This window comes from Lotus japonicus, chromosome 5 (genome assembly GCF_012489685.1).
Source record: "Lotus japonicus ecotype B-129 chromosome 5, LjGifu_v1.2".
Taxonomy (NCBI): domain Eukaryota; kingdom Viridiplantae; phylum Streptophyta; class Magnoliopsida; order Fabales; family Fabaceae; genus Lotus; species Lotus japonicus.
Window position 1 is genome coordinate 55,359,108 of NC_080045.1, and position 22,022 is coordinate 55,381,129.

Sequence of the window (22,022 nt, forward strand, 5' to 3'; positions counted from 1 at the left end):
TTTTTTACCCGTGCGATGCACGGGATATTAATTTTCGGTGTTTTTTGTTTAATATGTTTTTATTTAAATATATTTTATTGATTAAAAGATTATAAAAAATTAGACTATGAGTTCTTATGTTTTCTTTTTATTCAATTTTTGTTTTTTTTTTGTGTTGTTACTTTGACCCTTGCGTTTATAAAGGTAAGAAAAATAAAAAAAAATAAAAGTTTAAAAAAATCGCAAAGATAAAGGTAAGAAAATTGGCCAAAAAAAGTATGGAGCAAAGGGATATTTATACTTGTAGTTTAAGCTTTGAAGAAGATAGAAGGTTTAAAAAAAAGGAAGAATATTGAAGGTCTCTTCACAGGTTTTTATAACCCCCTTGAATGAATGCATTGATTTTACAATTAAGTTTAGTAAATGCTTTTGGGAATGCAAAAAGACAATGAGATTGCTATGAAACGGACGACTGTGATTGAATCTGGGAGAATAATTTGCATTTTTACCAAAATAACCATAGTCAAATTTTCAATGTTGTTTTAAATTGAAGATTAATATTATTTTTGTCTTTATTGATTAGTGTATCTCAGCTAGTTGAAATAACATTGTTGCGCTAAGAATAGGTGAGTTTTGTTTTTGCAATTGACATTATTTGATTGATAATAAAATTGAGGACGTAATATTTCACATTTTTGTAAAAATATAAGAGAGAAACACAATCAACCATTACCTGTGACTCAGTGTGCAGAATCGCAAATGCAAAGGGAGGGACAGAGTGAGACATGACAGAATATGAACCTATGGAGTTAGCCATGACAAAATATTAGCTCTTGCTCTGATGTCTATGCACATACTATTGTATCTATATATAGAGCTCAGGAGTGTGGATTCTAACTTCAAAGAAAGGAACCAAAAGGCAAGTATAAATTAAATTTTAAATAGACTAATAAATACTAATTTATCACATAATGTATTGGACTTGAAACGTGAGTTAAGTGGTTGATTGAAATTAGAATTTTTTGTCAATCTATTTTTCCTAGGAAGCTGGATCATTCTTATTTTCCTTTTAGTTTTTTCATAGCTGTGTACTGGGTGGTTAATTGACATCAATTTCATTTTTAATAAGCTTAATGGTGTTTAATATTCAACTGCAACCTTCATTAAAATTCCCTTGGGATTCCATCACTTTGTAACTCTCCTAACAATATTTCTTTAAAAAATTAATCTAGTAATTTATGCACCTTTATTGTTCAATTGTAAGCCTCACTAAAATCTCATTGAGATTCCATGACCTTGCTAACTTCCCTATGTTCTAATTCAATGAAATCATTTGCTCAATAATTTATATCAGTTACAATTTTTTGTAATATTTTTTTAACAGTGAAAGTATATATACATTTAGCACCAGATATAAGGCACAAACAATAAGCATCCAACAATATATATTAAAGAAGTCAGCAAGCACAGATATAACATATGTTTTTGCCTGCATAAGCTGTGATTGCCTTCTTCTAACCGAGATGGGCTTCTTCTTATCCTCAGTAGCAACTGCAATTTAACAAACTTACATGCTATTACAAATTTTCAACACTAAACATTCAAACTATGAATAGAATGTTTGATCTGTGTGTCCATCAATGATGTATAATGTTCAGTTTGTGAATTAGTATTAAAAAATTATTCAATAGCTAAATTGAGCTGCAAACTTATTTTGGGTAGAAATATAGTGACTAACCAAGAGCATGAACAGCCACAATTGTGTCATTTGGATTGGCTAGAACTCTTATTGCCCATGAGTGAAGCTCCTTGCTATCTATCATCTTGATCTAAGGAGAGTCCTATTAGAACTTTAGCAGGGGAATGAATTACCATTGTGTCAAAATGCAAACTTGGCCAACAGAGAAATTGAAATATTTGCTCTGCTGATTGTTGTCACCAATGCACTCTCAACTTAAGATTAAGTAGTACAAAAAAGAGCATGATTAAATTCAGTTACGGTCCAATTTTATTATACTTATTTGGCAAGCATAAGGATAGGTATTACATATATGTAAGAGGCAATAACTTATTACGTATAAAATAAGCCCTAATAAAAAATAGTATGTGATAATGTAACATATGACATTCACAAATGTCGAATCATCTTTATAGCATAACAACACAAAGTCAATAACATGTCTCTATTATATCATAAACATGGATCACTTTTTTATGATAAATAAACATGGATCACTTTAAAATTAATGTTAGCTTGATTTCACATTCTCCTGCCACAAAGAGTACTGTTTGAGACCCTTCATCATCTCAGCTTGTAATTTCAATCTGAGAAATTTGGCAACAACAGGACTGTGGCAGGAAGATGAAGATGGGCTTGAGGATGGAGCTTCACTAAACACATGCAGTTGCACATTCTCTGGGATCTTGACTTGGTACTGTATTTGATGTTCCCATGTGTGAGCTTCATGATCCTCTTGTGTGTGCTCCACCATTGACTTCTTCTTGGCACAACCTGCATTGTGCTCGGTTCTTGTTGGTAACATATTGGACTCATTTGGTTCCCAGTGCCTGGGAGGCCACTAAGTGTGAAAGCAATGAACACAAAAGCATGAGATTTGTATCCTGAATTTTTTTGCAGTAAACCAACAAATAAATAGGTAGTGAGTAACTGGATAGACAAAAGAATCTAGAAAGAGTCATGAAAAGAAACTTTTCAGAAACTATATACTCATTGGCATGCATTGCAAAAAGGCTTAACTATTCCCAAATGTCATAATCATCCTTGAACTCCAAATGAAAAAAAAAGTTTTTTGTTAAATTAAATACCATGAGCATATCTGCAATTCCATACTAAACTCTCATTTGACATATAGGCCCAGGGGTAAATTCGCAGGAGAGGAAAGAGGAAGAAGCCATGAATTGCAAAGCCAAGCCAAAAACTAAACTTTTAAAGGGTGGACAATAAATTTTTTTTTTGGAAGGCTAAATAATGAGTATATATAATAAGGTAGTACTTAAGGGGGCACTACAACCCAATAATTAAGTACAAAGCAGAAGAAAAGAAAGATGAAGGCTGTAACTGTACAGCAAAAGTGAAAGGACGGATAAAGGAAAAACATCAAACAGAACAGAGCACACATCAGAACACAAAGACCACCACTGGGGAAAAAAACTAACACTGGCAGCAAGGAACAACAATAAATTAGCCAGCCCTGCCACATGCCTACTTAATACACAGCCAGCCAATGAAACAACAAACTAAAAGCTCTTTCTCAACCATGATCCCAGGCAGCAACCAACAGAGGGAAAATGCAATTTCAGGCTACTGAATAATCTCCTCGCAGCATCTATCCCGAAGCACATGCCAAGGTTCAAGGTCCAATCAATCATAAGATCCATAACAACCAAAAGAAGTTGATTACAACACTAAACATTCAAACTATGAATAGATGGTTTGATCTGTGTTCATCAATGATGTTATAATGTTCAGTTTGTGAATTAGTATTAAAAAATTATTCAATAGCTAAATTGAGCCGCAAACTTATCTTGGGTAGAAAAATAGTGACTAACCAAGAACGTGCACAGCCACAATGGTGCCATTTGGATTGGCTAGAACTATCATTGCCCATGAGAGAAGCTCCTTGCTATCATCTTGATGTTAAAGAAGTCAGCAACCATAGATATAACATATGCTTTTGCCTGCCTAAGCTGTGATTGCCTTCTTCTAACCGAGATGCGCTTCTTCTTATCCTCAGCAACTGCAATTTAACAAACTTACATGCTATTACAAATTTACAACACTAAACATTCAAACTATGAATAGATGGTTTGATCTGTGTGTCCATCAATGATGTTATAATGTTCAGTTAGTGAATTAGTATCAAAAAATTATTCAATAGCTAAATTGAGCTGCAAACTTATTTTGGGTAGAAAAATAGTGACTCACCAAGAACGTGCACAACCACAATGGTGTCATTTGGATTGGCTAGAACTCTTATTGCCCATGAGAGAAGCTCCTTGCTATCATCTTGATCTAAGGAGAGTCCTATTAGAATTTTAGCACAGGCCAAGGTTCAAGGTCCAGTCAACCCTAAGATCCATAACAACCAAAAGAAGTTTTCCAAAACAGGCTCAGTACAATGAAAACTATAGAAAATCAAGTGCAAAGAAAAAACGGAGACTTCAAAAACATGAAATTGAAAAAAGAAAACCTATACTTGTCAATAGGTGAAATCAGGAATAACAATGTCAGTCCGCTGTCGGAAGAGCCGCAGTTCAAAAAATCTATTTTAGATTATTCATCATATATTAGCTCTCTTCCTCTAACACTACTGTAAACCCTATTCCACACTTTCCAACTCTATTTTCTTAGTGAGACCTCATATTCATAATGCTGACATAAACAGCTTCTCAAACAAATCAAAAACATGAAACATAAAAAATCAAATTAGCACAATAAAAACAACATAGAGAGAAAGAAAAGAGTTAAAGCGCCAGACCTGGACGATGATGACGGAAATGACATGCTCTGGTTCAGATTAATCTGAAATAATAAAGATGGATAATCGAATATAAGTTAAAACGTTGAAAGATCAAGGATTCAGATGACAGAGAACAAAACATGCAATGGTAGTGGGTGAAAGCTGAAATTACCAAAACGAAAACCCTAAACCTGGAAAGGGAACCTTGGAAGGAAGACTGTCCAGACCAAATCCTGATGATCGAAAGAGCGGCAGAAACCCTAAACCCAAGATCATTCCACCAATTTCTGCAAGAAGCAAAGAACCCCTAAAAAAACAACAATCAGATACTCACAAAGCTCAGAAAGACGAAAGAAAAGAAAAGAACCAAAGCCCAGAAGATTGAAATCTGCCTTCAATCTCATCTGCTTCGCCTCGTTCGTGCTCTGCCTCGCCTCGTCCGTGCTCTGTTCCGGTTCTGCTCACACACGATCGAAGGAAAACGGAAGAAAGATATGAAAGGGAGAACGTGCTAGCGATTTAAAAGCGCTGGTAGAATGAAAACGGGTGAAAAGGGAAACCAAAACATCAGCGAATTTTAGCAGGAGATCAAGATTGCTGCAGGATTTACACGGCCAAGATTTGATCCATAAATAATAACTTATGGTGAATCAACGGCTGAGATCAAATCCAAGTGAAATAAAAGGAATTTTTACCAAAATATCCATGATCAAGCTACCTTGCCTTTAAAATTATTTGTTGATTGACAGATTTACCCCTAGGTTGCTAAAACTCTTCCTTTATAGAGTTTATAGATAGATAGATAGATAGATAGATAGATAGATAGATAGATAGATAGATAGATAGATAGATAGATAGATATTCTTTAAAGATGAGCTAACTAATTTGATGAATCTTAAGGTAGTTGAGAGTTATGATAATTATTTGAGTCTTCCCACAATTACTCACAGATTTAAAACTCAAAGGTTTAATTTTGTCGATGAGCGTATTTGGAAAATAATTCAAATGATTGAAGAAAAATGTGCTCTTCAGAATTAAAGAGAGCTTTTAATTAAATCAATGACTCACACAATCTCTTTGTACATTATGAGTTGTTTTACGTTACCTTTGGGCTTATATTCTCAAATTGAGAAGATGATTAATAATTTTATTCAAGGGAAGAGAACTACAAAAAAGTTAGCTTGTGTTGGAGAAGTGGATTTTTGAATTTCCTCATATTTTAATAAGGCATTTATGTCCAAGCAATGGTAGAGGGTGAAAAAAAACCCATTTACTTCTTTCTCATTAATAATTTTTTTCTCATGTATTCATATATCTTTTTAGTAATCTAAACTGTTGAATAAAACAAGTCATATCAGTTTAAAAAAAAAACATGTCATATCCATATGGCATAACAACTTGCCATTCATAATCCTGAATTACAACTTATACTATTCAGTAATTTGTAAATTAAAAAAAGTAAACGAAACACAATTGAAAAGTTGTGCTAAAATAGTAAAATTCAGAAAGGCCTCACATATGTTTGGAAATTGGGATTATACACTCCTTTTTTTTCACTTCTACTTCTACATGTCACTCTTTTTTGTGTGTACGGATCTCATGGCTTTAAGTAAATTCTCTCTTTTGATTGGCTTGACTATATGAAAGTCCATTCCATTTCCAGCCTCTGCTGTAATTTTCTCACTGAGAGCAGTTAATGCAATGATGGGAATGTGAACACCATATGACTTCTCCATCTCTCGTATTTTCCTTGTTGCTTCAAATCCATCCATAACTGGCATCTGTTCAGTTCATCACAGAAAATCAAACCACATTATATTGCAATGAAATATCACTCACATGTCCATTTTCTTTATGATTACTAGTACTCAAACCTCTAAGCATTTTTATGAATTTGGAATATTTTTTTTCAAAGTAGAACAATAAATCTAAAACAAATCATTTTGGGTAATCTATCTTTTAAATTTTAATGGACCTTATTAATTCCTACAGATTGAGAAAAAAAGGCAACGAATAGAACTTTCTAGTTAATAAAAAAAAAATTATGATCTCAAGTTATTAAAATTTAAGAGTAAAAATAACTTTTTTCATTCATTTTAGTGATTTTACAATATTTGTTCCCATAAAATTAATGATGATAGCATATTATTATGAGCAGTGAAATGAGTTAGTATTAACCAACAAATCTTTGACAAAATATGAATTATCAAAGGACATTATTGGAAAAAATCAGCAAAAGGAGGTAGAAATCCGATATTCAAGATTCCGTTAAGGGGCCAATAAAATAATTTATAAAAGTAGATATGAAAGAAGGAATGTGTATCATAAAATTGATGAGTAAACTATGTTTGGATATCTAGTGTCACAAGTGCAAATAAACATAACCATGCATTTCAAGATAATTAAAAGTGAAGTTAACAAAATTCATCTAATGTATTATGTACTGAGAAATCTAATAAACTTAGATAAAAGTCTGGTCTGGTCACACGAGTATACAAACGCTCTAAAACATACATGGTATGAACTATGAAGTAAAACAATCCATAGAGCCATAATATTTAAAGTGATGTAATTACCTGGCAATCCATTAAGATGTAATGATAAGGAGGATCAGCATCCTCTCGTTTGAGTCCCTCATCAACTAGTAGCACAGCTTCTTCACCATTCACACATTTCTCAATATCAGTAGCACCAAGGTCTCTCAAAGTTTTCAAAGCTATATTTTGTAACACTAGATTGTCCTCAACAAGCAAAATTTTCCTGCCACTTAAGGGTTTGCTATTGCTTGAGTCTCCACATTCTTGTGTCTCTCCGCTAACATGGGATTTCTGAGGAGTTGTCTTCAAAATTTGCACTTCACCACTTTGAAATGAGCTTTCATCAATTGAGGATTCGTGTGAACTTTTCATCACATGAAGAGTACCTTCTGCTTTAGCCTCACTAGAATTGCTTTGCCAATCACCACCAAACTCAGGAAGAAGCTTTATAACTTGGAATAAGCGGCTACCATGAAATGGTTTGGATAAGACAATGTCATTTTCATCAATTGTTTCAATATTGACACTACGCTTAAGTGGCTTATCCAACCAAACAACCTTACAAGGGTTTGGAAGGTCTTTCTTCTTGAAATTGGATACAATCTCACTAAGTTCACAAAATGGTCCTGCATTTGCATCAATCACAATTAGGATGAAACATGGAGCAGCTCCATTACCTGTTTTCTTCAACATTGAAGATATGTGCTCATTTCCATCTATAGGAATTCCTCTGGCTTTGAGATAAGAATCATGAGATGTGGACCAAGAACTCAAATCTGAAGACTCTTTAGGAGAATTTTGGCCATTGGAATTGTGATGACCCTTTTGTTTGATCTTTATGAGAGTATCAAACAAATTTTCCCATTTCTTCACAACTTCAACTTCAATCTCTAAGCTCTCTATGAACCTTTGTGAAGTCCTTCGACGCTCCTTGTCTGCAATCAAAAGAACAACTTGGGATGCCTCAGGACTAGGACTAGAGCTGCAAACATCTAACCTTGGACTCATGGAACATATGCTTGAAGCTGCAGAAGTAGAATTAGCTTGAATGGTTCGACCGGCCTGAGCCTGGTTTGCATCAGTTTGTCCATGCTCTATATTTTCCCTGCTTATTGTATCACCACCATAATCCAACATTGTCTCACTCTCACAAAAAGTGAGATGCACATTGAATCTGAAGCATGTTCCTTTTTCATTGGTATCCTTGTCCACAATTTCAATATCTCCATGCATCAAATGCACCTATAGAAAATCAAACAAGATTTTTTATCAAGGGAATTTCAATGCACTATAGAAAATCAAATATGATTTTTATCTAGGGAATTTGTGCAAGCTTACTATTAATTAATACCTACCAATGATTTCACAATGCCAAGTCCCAAGCCAGTTCCTCCTTGGCCAAGAGCAGTTTCTTTCACTTGAACATAGTTGTCAAACACAGATTTGTATTTGTCTTTTGGAATTCCTTTCCCTGTGTCATCCACTTCAAACACAAAATCCATACAATAAGTATCCTGTTGAACTGAGTTTACGTCTTCAACTTTATCATCTGGTTCATTTTTCTCAAGAAATAAGGATGATAATAGTTTGTTGAAACTATAATGTTGGCTAGTACTGGTGGTGATTGCTGTACTGTTCTGCACTGTTGGCTTCTGAACCCATGCTCGAACTGTTATATGCCCTTCATCAGTAAACTTAACAGCATTGTTCAGTAAGTTACATAGAACTCGTTTCAGTTTACCCTTGTCACCCTTCACGCGTGAGTATCTGATAACAGAAGCATCACAAGGGTCCAACACAAGATCTACATCTTTCTTCATGGCCACTGGATGGAATAAATCAACTACATCCTCTAGGAGATTGAACACATCAAATTCCTGTTCCTCCAGTTGCATTTTTCCTGCCTCAATCTTACTTGTGTCAAGTATAGAATTCAACAATCCTAAGCACGCATGTGTAGGAAGAAAAACAAGTCAGTGATGCCATGAAAATTAAAATGAAGTCATCCATGAATAACAAATACAAATCATCATTACATAACTGTATAACAACATGAATTAGTGTAGTTACCTAGCAAGTCTTTGGTACAGCCCTCCATTTGTTTTAAATTGGTCTCCAATTCTGAATTAGCATCAACTAGTAACTCATGGGATATTTCAATCAAGCCCATAACTCCAGCAAGAGAAGAACGAATGTCATGGCTAGCACTTGCAAATGCAAGACTCTTATTTTTGTTCTTTCTCTCAGCTTCTTGTGTGGCTTCCATTTGTTTGGTGAGTGAAGCACACAATTGCTTTTCTCGCCTTAAAGCTCTACCATTTATGAACACAAAACTCAACATGGCAATAGTTATCATCACCATCATTACAATCATAAGTGCTAATCCCTTTTTCTTATAATTGAGATCAAAGCTAACGGATCCATTTTGTGGGATAGCCAAAACAAGCACCTGAAAAAAAATCAAATAGATAGATATAAGAAAATATTCAAATTGTATACATAGTGATAGCAAATTAATACATATTAGATATATACTAACCTTGGTATCATTGTCAAAGAAATAGGTACTAGTAGTAGTAGTTTCAAGGGTGGAAGTCAGTGATCTTGCTAAGTTGGCTGATGAGGAGTTCATTGGGTGTAGCATTTCAGTTTCTGATTGCAATTGGGACATAAGATTTTCTGAGTTCAAATTCACACGTTTCTCCACACGTGTGACCATGACATACCAGCATGGCATCAATGAGACCACACCTACGAGGGCTGCATATGCCTATCAGTACAACAAATGACTGTTAACAAACACAGACAGTTCATTTAATTACTACACACACAGAGTACTTCAACTTACACAACAAAATGTGTGTTTGTTTCAGTTTTTTTTAGTAAAAATATATTTAACTTTTTAGATATTTGTGTCAACTTTTAAAAATAATCATACTTTAGAAAATGCTTAAAGCATATTATTTAAAATTAAGAGTGTGTTTGTTTCGGTTTTTTTAGCACATTATTAATTAAAAAAATTAAGATTTTTGTTTCAGCTTTTAAAAAAAATTTATTTATAGAGAATAAAATTACATTATTTTTTATTTGGAAAAAAACTTTTGATTAGCTTATCAGGAAAATTTATTATGATAAAACGAGAAAAAATTAAAAAATTAATTATAATTAATGAAGTCAAACACAAATCAGGTCATGCATTCCTTAAAAATCTCTAAAAAATAATTCTTTTTTAGACAATTAAAAAAATACTTTTTTAATCTGAAACAAATTCATTCTAAAAAAGTTGTTGTGATAGATTAGAGAGAAAATAAAAAGTGATTTTTATCAATGCAGCCAAACACAAATAAAAAAAAAATTCATAAAAATTTCTAAAATATAATCCTTTATTAGAGAACTAAATATCAATTTTTTATAATTTTAAACAAAACGGACTCTAATTTTACTATACAATGTAGTAAAAGGCTTTCAAAAAAAGTTGTAAAAGTCAATTAGTAAGCAACTGTTTTTCTTTCTGCTCCAAAATGAATTATTTTTTTAAAGATGCTCCAAAATGAAATTGAAGAAAAAAAGAGAGAGAGAGATTAGGAACCAGGGTAATGTGGGAATGACCAATTAAATTAATGAATATTAATAACAAGAAAACAGGTAAAAAAAAATTACATAATCTAATTATAATAAAATACCAGTAGGATCACCAAAGATGAAGGGCGCAAAGCAATGGATAATGGGAAATTCATGTCTCTTCTGCACGTCACTAACCAGCTCAATGGATATCTGCATTGCAAGATCCATAAAATCATGTTCATTTTCATATAATTGAGAGCTATATGAAAATAAAAATTAAATGGAGGGGTTAGGCTCCCCTATGTGAAATTACTAGAGCTTTTACAAATGTTAAATTTTCGGCTACATGAGAGTGGAGAAATGTTGTATTTTATACATATCATTCAGAAAAAAATTGTTCACTCTTTATCTCAAAAATTGGGACATCTGTTTGCACTAATGTCAACAGGAATATATGATAAATTTATTTGTTGATCTGATCTAACTAGTCTCAAGATTATGAAAAATTTACAGTTGAACCATACATGAGAGAGGGACTAACCTGAAATTGAAAAAGGAGTCCACCATATACATGACTTCAATTATATATATTGCATTGTTGTAGGTTGAATTGAAATATTTGACTGTATGGAAAAATTCCTCAGGTCAAAGGTCAATCTATAATATAAAATTATATTTTATTATTTTTTTTACGACCACAGTTTTGTTTGTTTCTGTTTCAGTTACTTTAACTCTTCACTAAAACCAGAATCTCAATGGTTTTACTTACCTTTTAAAGCTTTATATATGTATATCTTTTTTTTGTTAAATGAGCTTTATATATGCATATCGCAATCCATACAAATATGGCAATTTTTTATATTTAAATGAATAAATGTTATAAAACAATAAAAAAGTAATATAGAATAATTTCAGAAAGTAAATAACATAATCTTATGGGCCATAAAATATCAGCATTATTTTATACAATGCAGTTGAAGAATATACGCATTTGCTTTATTTCTATTTTTTAAAGTAAAAAAATATTTAATTTATAAGATCTTGAGAACAAAACCAGCACAATAATTGTTTCAACTAAAATTTTCAGATATGATATACATGATGACATTTGTTTTTCTTTAAATAAAATTAGTGATATACATGATGAGGTGATATGAGGTAGGAGATAAAGAAAAAATTGAGTGCATGTATAAGTGTCCTTACTATCTAGTGTCTAGACATATCATATCATATCTGATATAAAAAGTTTTATTGTTTTTAGTCACTTAAAAAATTTGTTTTATTGAAAATAGTCATTATGATGTCATAAAATATTTTTTTATCTAATCACCGACTCACATGACAATCATACTCATATATGAGGTCCACATGTAATTTTCTCGTCCTTTAAAATAATTTTTCATCAAATTTGGTTTTTCACGCTTTACCTAACTTCTTCTTAATTACTGACGTTATAAAACATATTTGAAATACTTTTTACCCAGTCATCAGCCTACGTGACAATCATAGTCAGACATGAGGTCACGTGTAATTTTCTCATCAATTTTAGCCCTTCAAAATTATTTGTCATCAAACTCATTCTATCACCATTTTTTTGGCGAACCACTACACTCAAACCTTCTCCATACTCTCCTCGAAACCTCTCCCTCGTCTCCTCCTCCATCTTCCCTAAGCGACATTGCTATAAAACAATGATGGTTGGGCCAACAAAGGTTCTCAACCTCAAAGAAATTTGTTCTACTATAGCAACATAGTGAGCAAACTTGATCAGGTCCTAACAGGGTAGGAAATCCAAGATATACTAGAGTATATAGATTAACATGGAGATTACAAAGGGTTCCTCTACCTTTCATAGGGGTTGGATTGTAAACCTAGATACAGTGACAGAGCTAGTGGGGTGACACACGGGTGCTTAATCACCCCCAGCTTTTCAGTTTCTCATATGTGGGTCTTCAACAAAAAAAACTTTATTCCCTGTTTCCCTTTCTTGTTTGTCACCCCCAGCTTTTCAGTTTATTCCCTATTTCTATTTCTACTTCTCTTCCCAATTTATCACGGTGCTCTTTATCTCAAGTAGGATGAGGGACTATTTGCTTTTTGCTTTGTCCAATCTCTTCTCTCCGTTTTTTCCTTGTTTTCCTATGTAGGATCGCTCCCCTGCTTTGCTCTTTTCTGTTTTGATCTTGTCCTTGCTTGTAATGGGCTTTTAGCACCCCAAGTGCTATCATTTATTTATTCATTCATTCATTTAGTTGTTAAAAAATAATAGTGACGGATGAAAATCACAAACAAAAGTTTCACTGTTCATGATAAATAAACTCTCATTATCTCTCTTTCACTCTTATTTTAATTTTGCAATCGAAGCAAACCCATTTGTCCTTTCTTACCTTATTTTATTTATTAGCTTTGAGATTTCCAGCACAAATATAATGCCTCAGCAAGTCAGTCTTGAACCGAAATGCATGTTATCCTTAATTAGTTATTAGCTTTTTTAGGACAAAATGCATATTCTTATTTGATATTAAAATAATATCAATATTATTTATTCATTTTCACTTTATCATATAATTTTAGTAATATAAATTTAACACTAAACATTTTTTAAAAATATTTTTGTATAACTTTACAGTGAAATTGTTTGTTGAAGTAGCGTGTGACTCAAATTATTTATTTATCAATTTTATTGCACATATTATACACAGGAAAACAATTTTTTATCATCTCTTATTTCTCCATTACATTTTAAATTATATCTCTCGTTTCTCTCTCTTCTCGTCCTACTCTCACTAAGTGGAGACTATTTCAAAAAAACAAAGTGGAGACCAAGTGTAAAGGAAAAAATTTCCTAAAAAAAATTAAAACTTTTTTATAAGTCATGTATTAAATCTTCGCCACCCTCACTCAGAATTTATGGCTCCGCCCCTGCCTAGATACATGGATTTGGGCCTTAGTGTTAAAAGATCCATACAAACATAACTTTCCAACAAAGGGGCGGGGTCGCCTATAGTACATAGATGGCCAACATGACGTGAACAACACAGAAATCGCCATCTTGGCGTGAAAAATACATAAATTATGTGGGACCACCCATAAGATGAAGGAATCATGATGGCTCATCAGGTGACAGAGTCACACGCCAAGTAATGAGGTCACTCGCTAGGTAATGGCCAGTCACGCCTCGTCTTCGCTCCTCGTAGTGTCTTTACGGATCAAGTTGCTTCCTGGGCTGGTCACCTATTATGACGAGGGGGCTCACCCAATCCACTAGACATCGAGCCTAAAGCATGAAGGCCCAATGTGTCTTCAAGTAAAAGTCTTCGCCGCATCATCTGACAAAGATAAGGGTGTCTTCAAGTGAGAGGCCTACTACAATCCATCACCTGATATTGCATCCTTTAGCTAGCGATTTAGACCGGTCGCACAAGGACTATTCCCAAGCTTTCTCTTACAGTAACTTCTCCCGCTTATCACAACGTCTTTCCTTTTTCCATCTTCGTGGGCCCACATGCATCCCTTCGCCTCAAAATATCCTTGTAAACCACATTGCTTCATGGGCGGGTCCCTTATTATGACGAAAGAGTTCGTCCAGTCTACAAGTTCACAAGACACCGTGTTCGAAGCATGAGAGCTAAGAGTGTCTTCACTCACTATAACGCCATTGTCATCCTGTTCTTTGACTTGTTTTCTGTTTACAACATTTCTCAACTACAAAACAAATCATTTGTTCCCTCAAGAATATTTTTTTTTGTTTCATCATTCCTTTGTTTTTGGCTAAAAGAATCGTGAGTTTACTCAAAGTAGGCTTCCTCAAAGCCAACCAGTAAAGGTAAGTCATCTTATTCTTATAATTAGCCTGAGGGGTAGCTGACGACGCCTTTTCTATCTCGTTGAGCTTCCGGCTCTCATATGCTACTGGGTGTCCTTCTTAGACCAAGACTCTTCCAATGACATAGTTTGATGCTTCAGTGTGCACTTCGAAAGGCAATCCTCGGTAGAGCTTATTTATGATTTCGTGTCAAACCTGGTAAACGAACAAATAGATGGTCTTTCTGAAAATGTGAAACAAAATTTTTTCTCTTGCATCTCGACCACCCACCCTTTTCCCCTTAGCCCTCTCTCTCACTCCCTAACCTAAGCACTGAAATAAAGGCCACGTCCAGACAGCTACCACAAAAATAGTAAAACATGTTGAAAGTCATTTTTTTAGTAGGTGTGGGAGGAGGGCTTGTGGTCTAAAATAGGAGCTTGGAAGCGTCCTTACGTAATCGTGTATACCCAATCAAATTTCTTAAACAATCCCCGCTCACGGTATTATTTCGAAACATTATGTATATGAGCCTCTTCAAACAGGACTTATTACATCGCCCATTAAGTCCACAAGGGTGTGCTAACACAAAAAACTTAAAGAATTTTATGATCTATAAGTAATCACCAACAAATTCCAGTAATCTCATCATGTTAAAAAAAAAAAAAAAACACATGGAAAAAGCATAAGCCAAGTGCTATGTTTAAACATATGTGCATTGACCAATTACCATACAGGCGAAGTAAAGCTCATTTTCTTCATTGCTAGGCTGTAAAGTAAATGGTTTCTATATAAATTTCAAGTAAGCATCTAGCAATTCAATTACAAGTATACAATCACTCAAACCATCAAAGAGAAATCAATTTTCAAAACATGTGTCCTTAGTGGGATCATTAAAAGTCTTATACACCAAATCAAAAATGGACCTGATAAAATAATTTCATAGTTTTTAGTCCCTGAAAAAAAATTGTTTGATTGAAAATAGTCCTTATGACATCATAAATCATTTTTGAAATACTTTTTACCCAGTCACCCACTCACATGACAATCCTAGTCAGATTGTGTTGACATGTAATTTTCACATCAATTTTAGTCTTTCAAAATCTTTTTTATTAAATTTAGTCCTTCTCTCTTTTCCTCTCTTCTTTCTCTTTCTCCTCTCACCCATCACCCCTTCTCCCACCATTTTTTTCCGGTGAACCGCGGCACTCAAACCTTCTCCCTCCTTCCTCTCCTCCTCCATCTTCCCTCCACAAAAGTGAACATAATTCTTTAGTTTATTTTTCTGACAGTGCCAACATGTTATTAGGTACTCCATGTGAGAGACAAGTTGAGAGGTCCTATTCTTACACACCCTGGTCAATCATAAAGGTAGCATTCAAATTATGTGGAAAACAATTTTAAAGAATTATACGAAAGGCCAGATTCCCCAGGATTACATCCTGTCTTGTAATAAAAATTCCACAATCCAGGATAATGGTTAGTGGACACAGGGGAAGTGTGAATGGAATATCCCTTTAAGGAGAAAATTATTTGATTGAGAATGCAACCAATTTACCATGCTGCTGAAGGTTATAGAATCAGCTATTCCTGTCCAAAACAAAGAGGATCCGTTGATTATGGAAATTTGACAAAATGGGCTATTGTTCAATCAAATCATGTTTGCTCAGAAGTTGAATTCTTATATATGGGAGGGAAGGATGGCCAAGTACCCAAGAAGCTATCCAAAATCTTACCTCCAAAGGTCTCTATTTTCATGTGGATGACAAGATTGAACAAGATAAGCTTTAAAAGAAAATTTACTGCATAGAGGTGTGATGCTGGAAAATTGTGCTAAAATGGTAAAATCCAAAAAGGCCTCCCATATGTTTGGGATTATACACTCCTTCTACTTGATGCCACTCTTTCTTGTGTGTATGTGTCTAATGGCTTCAAGTAAATTCTCTCTGTTGATTGGCTTGACTATATGAAAGTCAATTCCATTTCCAGCCTCTGCTGTAATATTCTCAGTGAGACCAGTCAATGCAATGATGGGAATGGGAACAACATATGACTTCTCCTTCTCCATCTCCATCTCCATCTCTCGTATTCGCCTCGTTGCTTGAAATCCATCCATATCGGGCATCTGTTCAATTCATTATAGAAAATCAAACCACATTATATTGCAATGAAATATCACTCACATGTCCATTAAAAATGAGATGCGTATATATAGTGAAGATAAAAAATAACAGAACTCGTTTTATGGTGAAGAAATGGAAACAATACATAGAGGCATAATATTTGAAAATGAGAGTCATTACATGGCAATCCATTAAGATGTAATCATAAGGCGACTTCTGGTTTAGACACTCATAAACTAGTCGCACAGCGTGTTTGCCATTCTCACATTCATCAATGGTCGCACCAAGACGTTCCAAAGTAGCCTTTGCTACCTTACGTGCCAATTTATTGTCCTCAACAAGCAAAAAATTCCTGCCACTTAAGGGTTTTCTATTGCTTGAGTCTCCACATTCTTGTGTTTCTCCTTGATGTACCGGAGCCTTGGAACAAACATGAAGGGTACCTTCTGTTTTAGCCTTACTAGAACGGCTTTCCAGAGCACCACCATACTCGGGAAGAAGCTTTATAACTTGGAATAAGTGACTACCATGAAATGGTTTCGATATGACATCGTCATTTTCATCAATTGCTTTGGAATTGATACTACGCTGAAGTGGATTATCCAACCAAACAACTTTACAAGGGTTGGGAAGCTCTTTCTTAAAGTTGGAAACAATCCTGTAAAGTTCAGAAAATCGTCCTGCATTTGCATCAATCACAATTAGGATGAAACCTGGGGCAGCTCCATTACCTGTTTTCTTCAACACTGAAGACATCATGTACTTAACTCCAGCCATAGGAACTCCTCTAGCTTTGAGAAAAGAATCATGAGGTGTGGACCAACAACTTGAATCTGAAGACTCTATAGGAGAACATTGGCCATCGGAATTGTGACCTTTTATCTTTATGAGAGTATCAAACAAGTTTTTCCATTGCTTCACAACCTTAACTTTAATCTCTAAGCTCTCCATGAACCTCTGTGAAGTCCTTCGCCGCTCCTCATTTGCAAGCAAAAGAATAACCTGGGAAGCTTCAGGCCTAGAACTAAAACTACAAACATGTAACCTGGGACTTATGGAACATATGTTTGAAGCTGCAACACTAGTATTAGCTTGGTTCATATCACTTGGTCCATACTCAAGATCTTCCTTACTTATAGCGCTACTACCATAATTTAACATTGTCTCACTGTCGCTTAGAGTGAGATGCACATTGAACCTGAAGCATGTTCCTTTTTCACCAATATCCTTGTCCATAATTCCAATATCTCCATGCATCAAATGCACCTATAAAAATCAAATAAAGTGTTTATCAAGGGAATTTGTGCAGGCTTAGTGAACTTATAATTAACTATTAATTAATACCAACCAGTGACTTAACGATGCCAAGTCCCAAGCCAGTTCCTCCTTGGCCAGAACCAGTTTCTTTGACTTGAACATAATTCTCAAACACAGATATGTATTTCTCTTTGGGAATTCCTTTTCCTGTATCGTCCACTTCAAACATAAAATCCATAGAACGTGTATCATGTTGCATTTGCTTCTGAACCCATGCCCGAACTGTTACGTGCCCTTCATCAGTAAATTTAACAGCATTGCTGATTAAATTACATAAAACTTGTTTAAGTTTAACCCTGTCACCCTTCACGCGTGAATATCTGATAACCGAGCCATCACAAGGGTCCAATACAAGATCTACACCTTTCTCCATGCCCAGTGGATGGTGAAAATCAACTACATCTTCTAGGAGATTGGACACATCAAACTCCTCTTCCTGTAGTTCCATTTTCCCTGCCTCAGTTTTGCTTGTGTCCAGAGTAGAATTTAAGAGTCCTAAGCAAGTATGTGTACAAAGAAAACAAGTCAGTGATGCCATGAAAATATAAATGAGCCCATGAGTAACATACAAATCATCATTAAAAATGAAAACTGCCAATTCTAAAAAACACGTTTAACTCTAAAATATAAATATAGTTTCTCTCTTTTAAATTAAATAGGCCATCAAAGCTTAAGTAGCATGAATTGGTGAAGTTACCTATTAAGTCTTGGGTACAACCCTCCATTTGTTTTAAATTGGTCTCCAATTCTGAATTAGGGTCAACTAACTCATGGGACATTTCAATCAAGGCAGTAAGGCATGCAAGAGAATTTCGAATATCATGGCTAGCACTTGCAAAAGCAAGGCTCTTATTCATATTCTTTCTCTCAGCTTGTTGAGTGGCTTCCATTTGCTTGATGAGTGAAGCACACAAGTGCATTTCTCGCCTTAAAGCTCTACCATTTATGAATAGAAAACTGAACATAGCAATAAATACCATGACCATCATTACAATCATCAGTGCTAATCCCTTTTTCATATTACTGAGATCAAAGCTAACAGATCCATTTTGTGGGACAGCCAAAACAAACACCTGAAATAAAATCAAATAGATAGACATAAGAAACTATTCAATCTCAGAGTTATATAAGGGGTTCAGTAACAATACCTCTCTTTCATTAATTACCATTCCAACAGATTGTGAATTCAATACATTGCAAATACAATGAGAAATTGCAATCCCTGTTATAGGAAGATAGTTCCAACACATAATTGCATTGTTTTTTCTTAATAGTGAATTTACTATTATTTACACTAATTGATGATTGTGATTCAGTAAATATGTATAAATATATAGACGTACCGATTCTATTCCCATAATATCAATGGGGTAGCAGTGAATTAAATATTCAGTATCCTGAATATTCAAACTAGTAGCAGCAGCAGCTTCACCTTTGCATGAGACAGTGCCCTCATTACTTGTCAAATTGCCATTTGCATTCACTGATTGGAAAGAAACTGTATCATTAGAAATAACCAAATTAGTATGCTGAATCCCTTCAACAAGAATTTTTCCATCTTTGGTAGCCAAATATGAGCTTGTGCCTTGACGGTTAATGCGAGTGACAGAATCAGTTATTGCATTTGCTGAAAACCCAAGAGAAATAACTCCTCCTGTTCTTTTGATTCTAGATGAACAGAGGAATAAAAGATCATGACCATTGCTCCACTTGGTTGCCAATGAGGAAAATCCATGCGAAAAATTAAGAGCTTCCTGAATCCAACTTGCATTGATAGAAAAGTTCGACAACATGGCTTCCCCATAAACCTCTCCATTTTCACGATTTACAGGTTGAGTATAATATAAGGTTTTATTAGTCCTTGAGGCACCCCAACTAGAAGACGGAGATGATGATGAGTTGGAGTACAATGCTATAACTTGATCATCATCATTGTAGTATGAGAAGAAGAGACCTTCCATCCCCATGTATGAGATTTGAGTTAAGTAAGGAAGTGTCTCGAACTCTTGAAACAATATCGGAGCCACCTGCAACCAGATAAACAAAATAAGCATGCTTTTGTAAGTTTGAATGAAAGTAAAAGTACACGAACTAGGGGTGCTAATCGTTTTGGATTGACCCGATGATACAAACTAAATAACTGTAATTGGTTTGGATTCAGTTATATAACAATACTATGACCTGAACCAATCAAACTGTTTGCTGATATTGTATTATTTTGAAGAGAAGCACATAAAAGCAGTAGATATACTAACCTTGGTCTGAATATCAGAGAAAGAGGTACTATTAGTATGAAGGTTGGAAGTCAGTAATCTTGCTAAATTGGTTGATGAGGATTTCAATGGGTGTAACACTTCAGTTTCTGATTGCAATTGAGACATAATATTTTCTGAGTTCAAATTCATATGTTTCTCCACATGTGTGACCATGACATACCAGCATGGCATCAACAAGACAACACCTATGAGTGCTCCATACGCCTATAAGTACAACAAATGATGTTAACACAGAAAGTTTATATAAGCTACTAGAAAAACACACACAGGAGTAGTCATAGGATTCTACTTATACAGCATAATCAACTAATTTCTCTACAGAGAGTACTGGGTGAAAGTCAATTAGTTGAAAATTGTTTTCTTTCTGTTCCAAAATGAAATTGAAGGAAAAAAAAGACATTAGGAACCAGAATGTAGGAATGACCAAGGGTTACTTAAATCCATGGATATTAATAACAAGAAAACAGGTAAAAGAAAAAAATGACATAAACAGATGATAATAAAATACCAGTAGGATCAGCAAAGATGAAGGGCGCAAAGCCATGGATAATGGGAGATTCATTTGAGTCTTCTAGACGTCACCAACCTTCTCAATGAGTACCTGCATTGGAAGATCCATAAAATCATGTTCATGTTGTTGATATACTTGACAGCATATGTGGAAATACATTACTGCAGGCTTTTACAAATGGTCATTTTTTTTATATCATTAATGTACACGGCATGACATTAGGAGAAAATCTCTCAAGAAATTATTGTACCATATATTCTACACAATAAAAATTCAATCATCTTCATTACTGACATATACTATAACTAAGAATATTTTTTTTCACTTTTGCTGACATTTAAAACTTTAGCATTCCCTAGCATTTGGCCAGAACAATATTCAAACACAATCAAACAATTAACTAAAATGAGCCTAGGTCCGACATCAACTAAGAGGTCTCACATTGATTTAGATGATAAAAAAAATAAAAGAAATTATTTGTTAATTTGATATACTCATAGATAATGCCTACAACCACTGCTTGCTGCAGAATCAGGTTGAGATATTTGACTGTCGGCAACAGAGAATTTCCTCTGATCTTCTATACCAATCTACTTTTAAAACAAATTTTTTTACTTCTTTTTAACGGCCACAGTTTTATGACAAAATTAGATTGACAGATAATGAATGAGGCACCAAATGGGGACATAGGATTTCATTCCATAAGAAATGGGAAACCCAGTGGAAACAAAGGATTTTATTCCTTTATTCGAAAGTGTATTTTCTTTCAAATTACTTAAACTATTTATCAAAACTAGAATTTCTTTGGCTTGATTTTGTTACCTTTTAAAGGTTTATATTATGGAATGAAAATATCTGTCCCTATTTAAATATTGCAATTAATCAATGAATTTTTTTTTTTGAAATTAACAATGAGTTAAATTTACAAGATAATGTCTTCGAGAATTCTGACCTAAATAATAATTAGTTAAAAAATGTGATGTATGAATTGTCATATGAAAAATGGCCCATGGATCCTACTAGAGTACTAGTTAGGGAGCCCCTAAAAGAGGCTTGCAGGGCCACGATTCTTCAAACAAAAATAAAGTTAACATCAAAATTTTTGCTATTTTTTTTTACATAAGAAAGGTAATTTTTGGCTAATTTTTAATCTAACTTCTAATTTTTTGCTATATATTTACATCGAAAAGATAAATTACACCCATCACGGATTGATCTCTTAACCTCTAATATATTTTATAAATTTACTATTATAATTTTTTGCTTATTTTATTTTTTAAATTATTTATAAGTATATTGTATCTTCAAATATTTAAATTTTTATCTACCTGAATAATAACTTAAGTGGTAAGAGCTAGGGGACATATGAGTTGGGTGGGGGAGGTCCACGACACACTCCCTGGATGGTACAATTTATCTTTTCAATGTA

At 34.1% G+C, this 22,022-nt stretch overlaps 3 protein-coding genes and 1 long non-coding RNA gene across 5 annotated transcripts; all 4 read right to left on the minus strand.

Moving 5' to 3' along the window:
• Positions 1 to 2,336: 2,336 nt before the first annotated feature.
• Positions 2,337 to 5,127, minus strand: LOC130720586 (uncharacterized). The gene is made up of 4 exons (XR_009013177.1): positions 4,633 to 5,127; positions 4,479 to 4,522; positions 3,926 to 4,069; positions 2,337 to 3,737 (listed from the first exon to the last, which is right to left on the minus strand). It is a non-coding gene; the product is annotated as an uncharacterized LOC130720586 (long non-coding RNA).
• Positions 5,128 to 6,025: 898 nt separating this feature from the next.
• LOC130719817 (histidine kinase CKI1-like) lies at positions 6,026 to 8,233 on the minus strand. The gene is made up of 2 exons (XM_057570422.1): positions 7,037 to 8,233; positions 6,026 to 6,241 (listed from the first exon to the last, which is right to left on the minus strand). The coding sequence occupies exons 1-2, from the start codon at positions 8,228 to 8,230 to the stop codon at positions 6,026 to 6,028; spliced, it is 1,410 nt and encodes a 469-aa protein (XP_057426405.1). The 5' UTR covers positions 8,231 to 8,233.
• A 104-nt stretch (positions 8,234 to 8,337) lies between these two features.
• LOC130719818 (histidine kinase CKI1-like) lies at positions 8,338 to 12,240 on the minus strand. The gene is made up of 5 exons (XM_057570423.1): positions 12,179 to 12,240; positions 10,681 to 10,771; positions 9,537 to 9,767; positions 9,068 to 9,446; positions 8,338 to 8,939 (listed from the first exon to the last, which is right to left on the minus strand). Exons 1-5 carry the CDS (start codon positions 12,238 to 12,240, stop codon positions 8,338 to 8,340), a joined length of 1,365 nt encoding a protein of 454 aa, XP_057426406.1.
• A 3,769-nt stretch (positions 12,241 to 16,009) lies between these two features.
• On the minus strand, positions 16,010 to 20,626 carry LOC130720141 (histidine kinase CKI1-like). 2 transcript variants are annotated; one of them, XM_057570757.1, is made up of 5 exons: positions 20,591 to 20,626; positions 20,062 to 20,286; positions 19,150 to 19,833; positions 18,504 to 18,879; positions 17,823 to 18,301 (listed from the first exon to the last, which is right to left on the minus strand). In XM_057570757.1, exons 1-5 carry the CDS (start codon positions 20,624 to 20,626, stop codon positions 17,823 to 17,825), a joined length of 1,800 nt encoding a protein of 599 aa, XP_057426740.1. The 2 variants fall into 2 exon arrangements, with proteins under 2 accessions (XP_057426739.1, XP_057426740.1); XM_057570756.1 differs by lacking the exons at positions 18,504 to 18,879; positions 19,150 to 19,833; positions 20,062 to 20,286; positions 20,591 to 20,626 and adding exons at positions 16,010 to 16,491; positions 16,670 to 17,755 and having other exon boundaries at positions 17,838 to 18,278.
• Between the last annotated feature and the right edge of the window lie 1,396 nt (positions 20,627 to 22,022).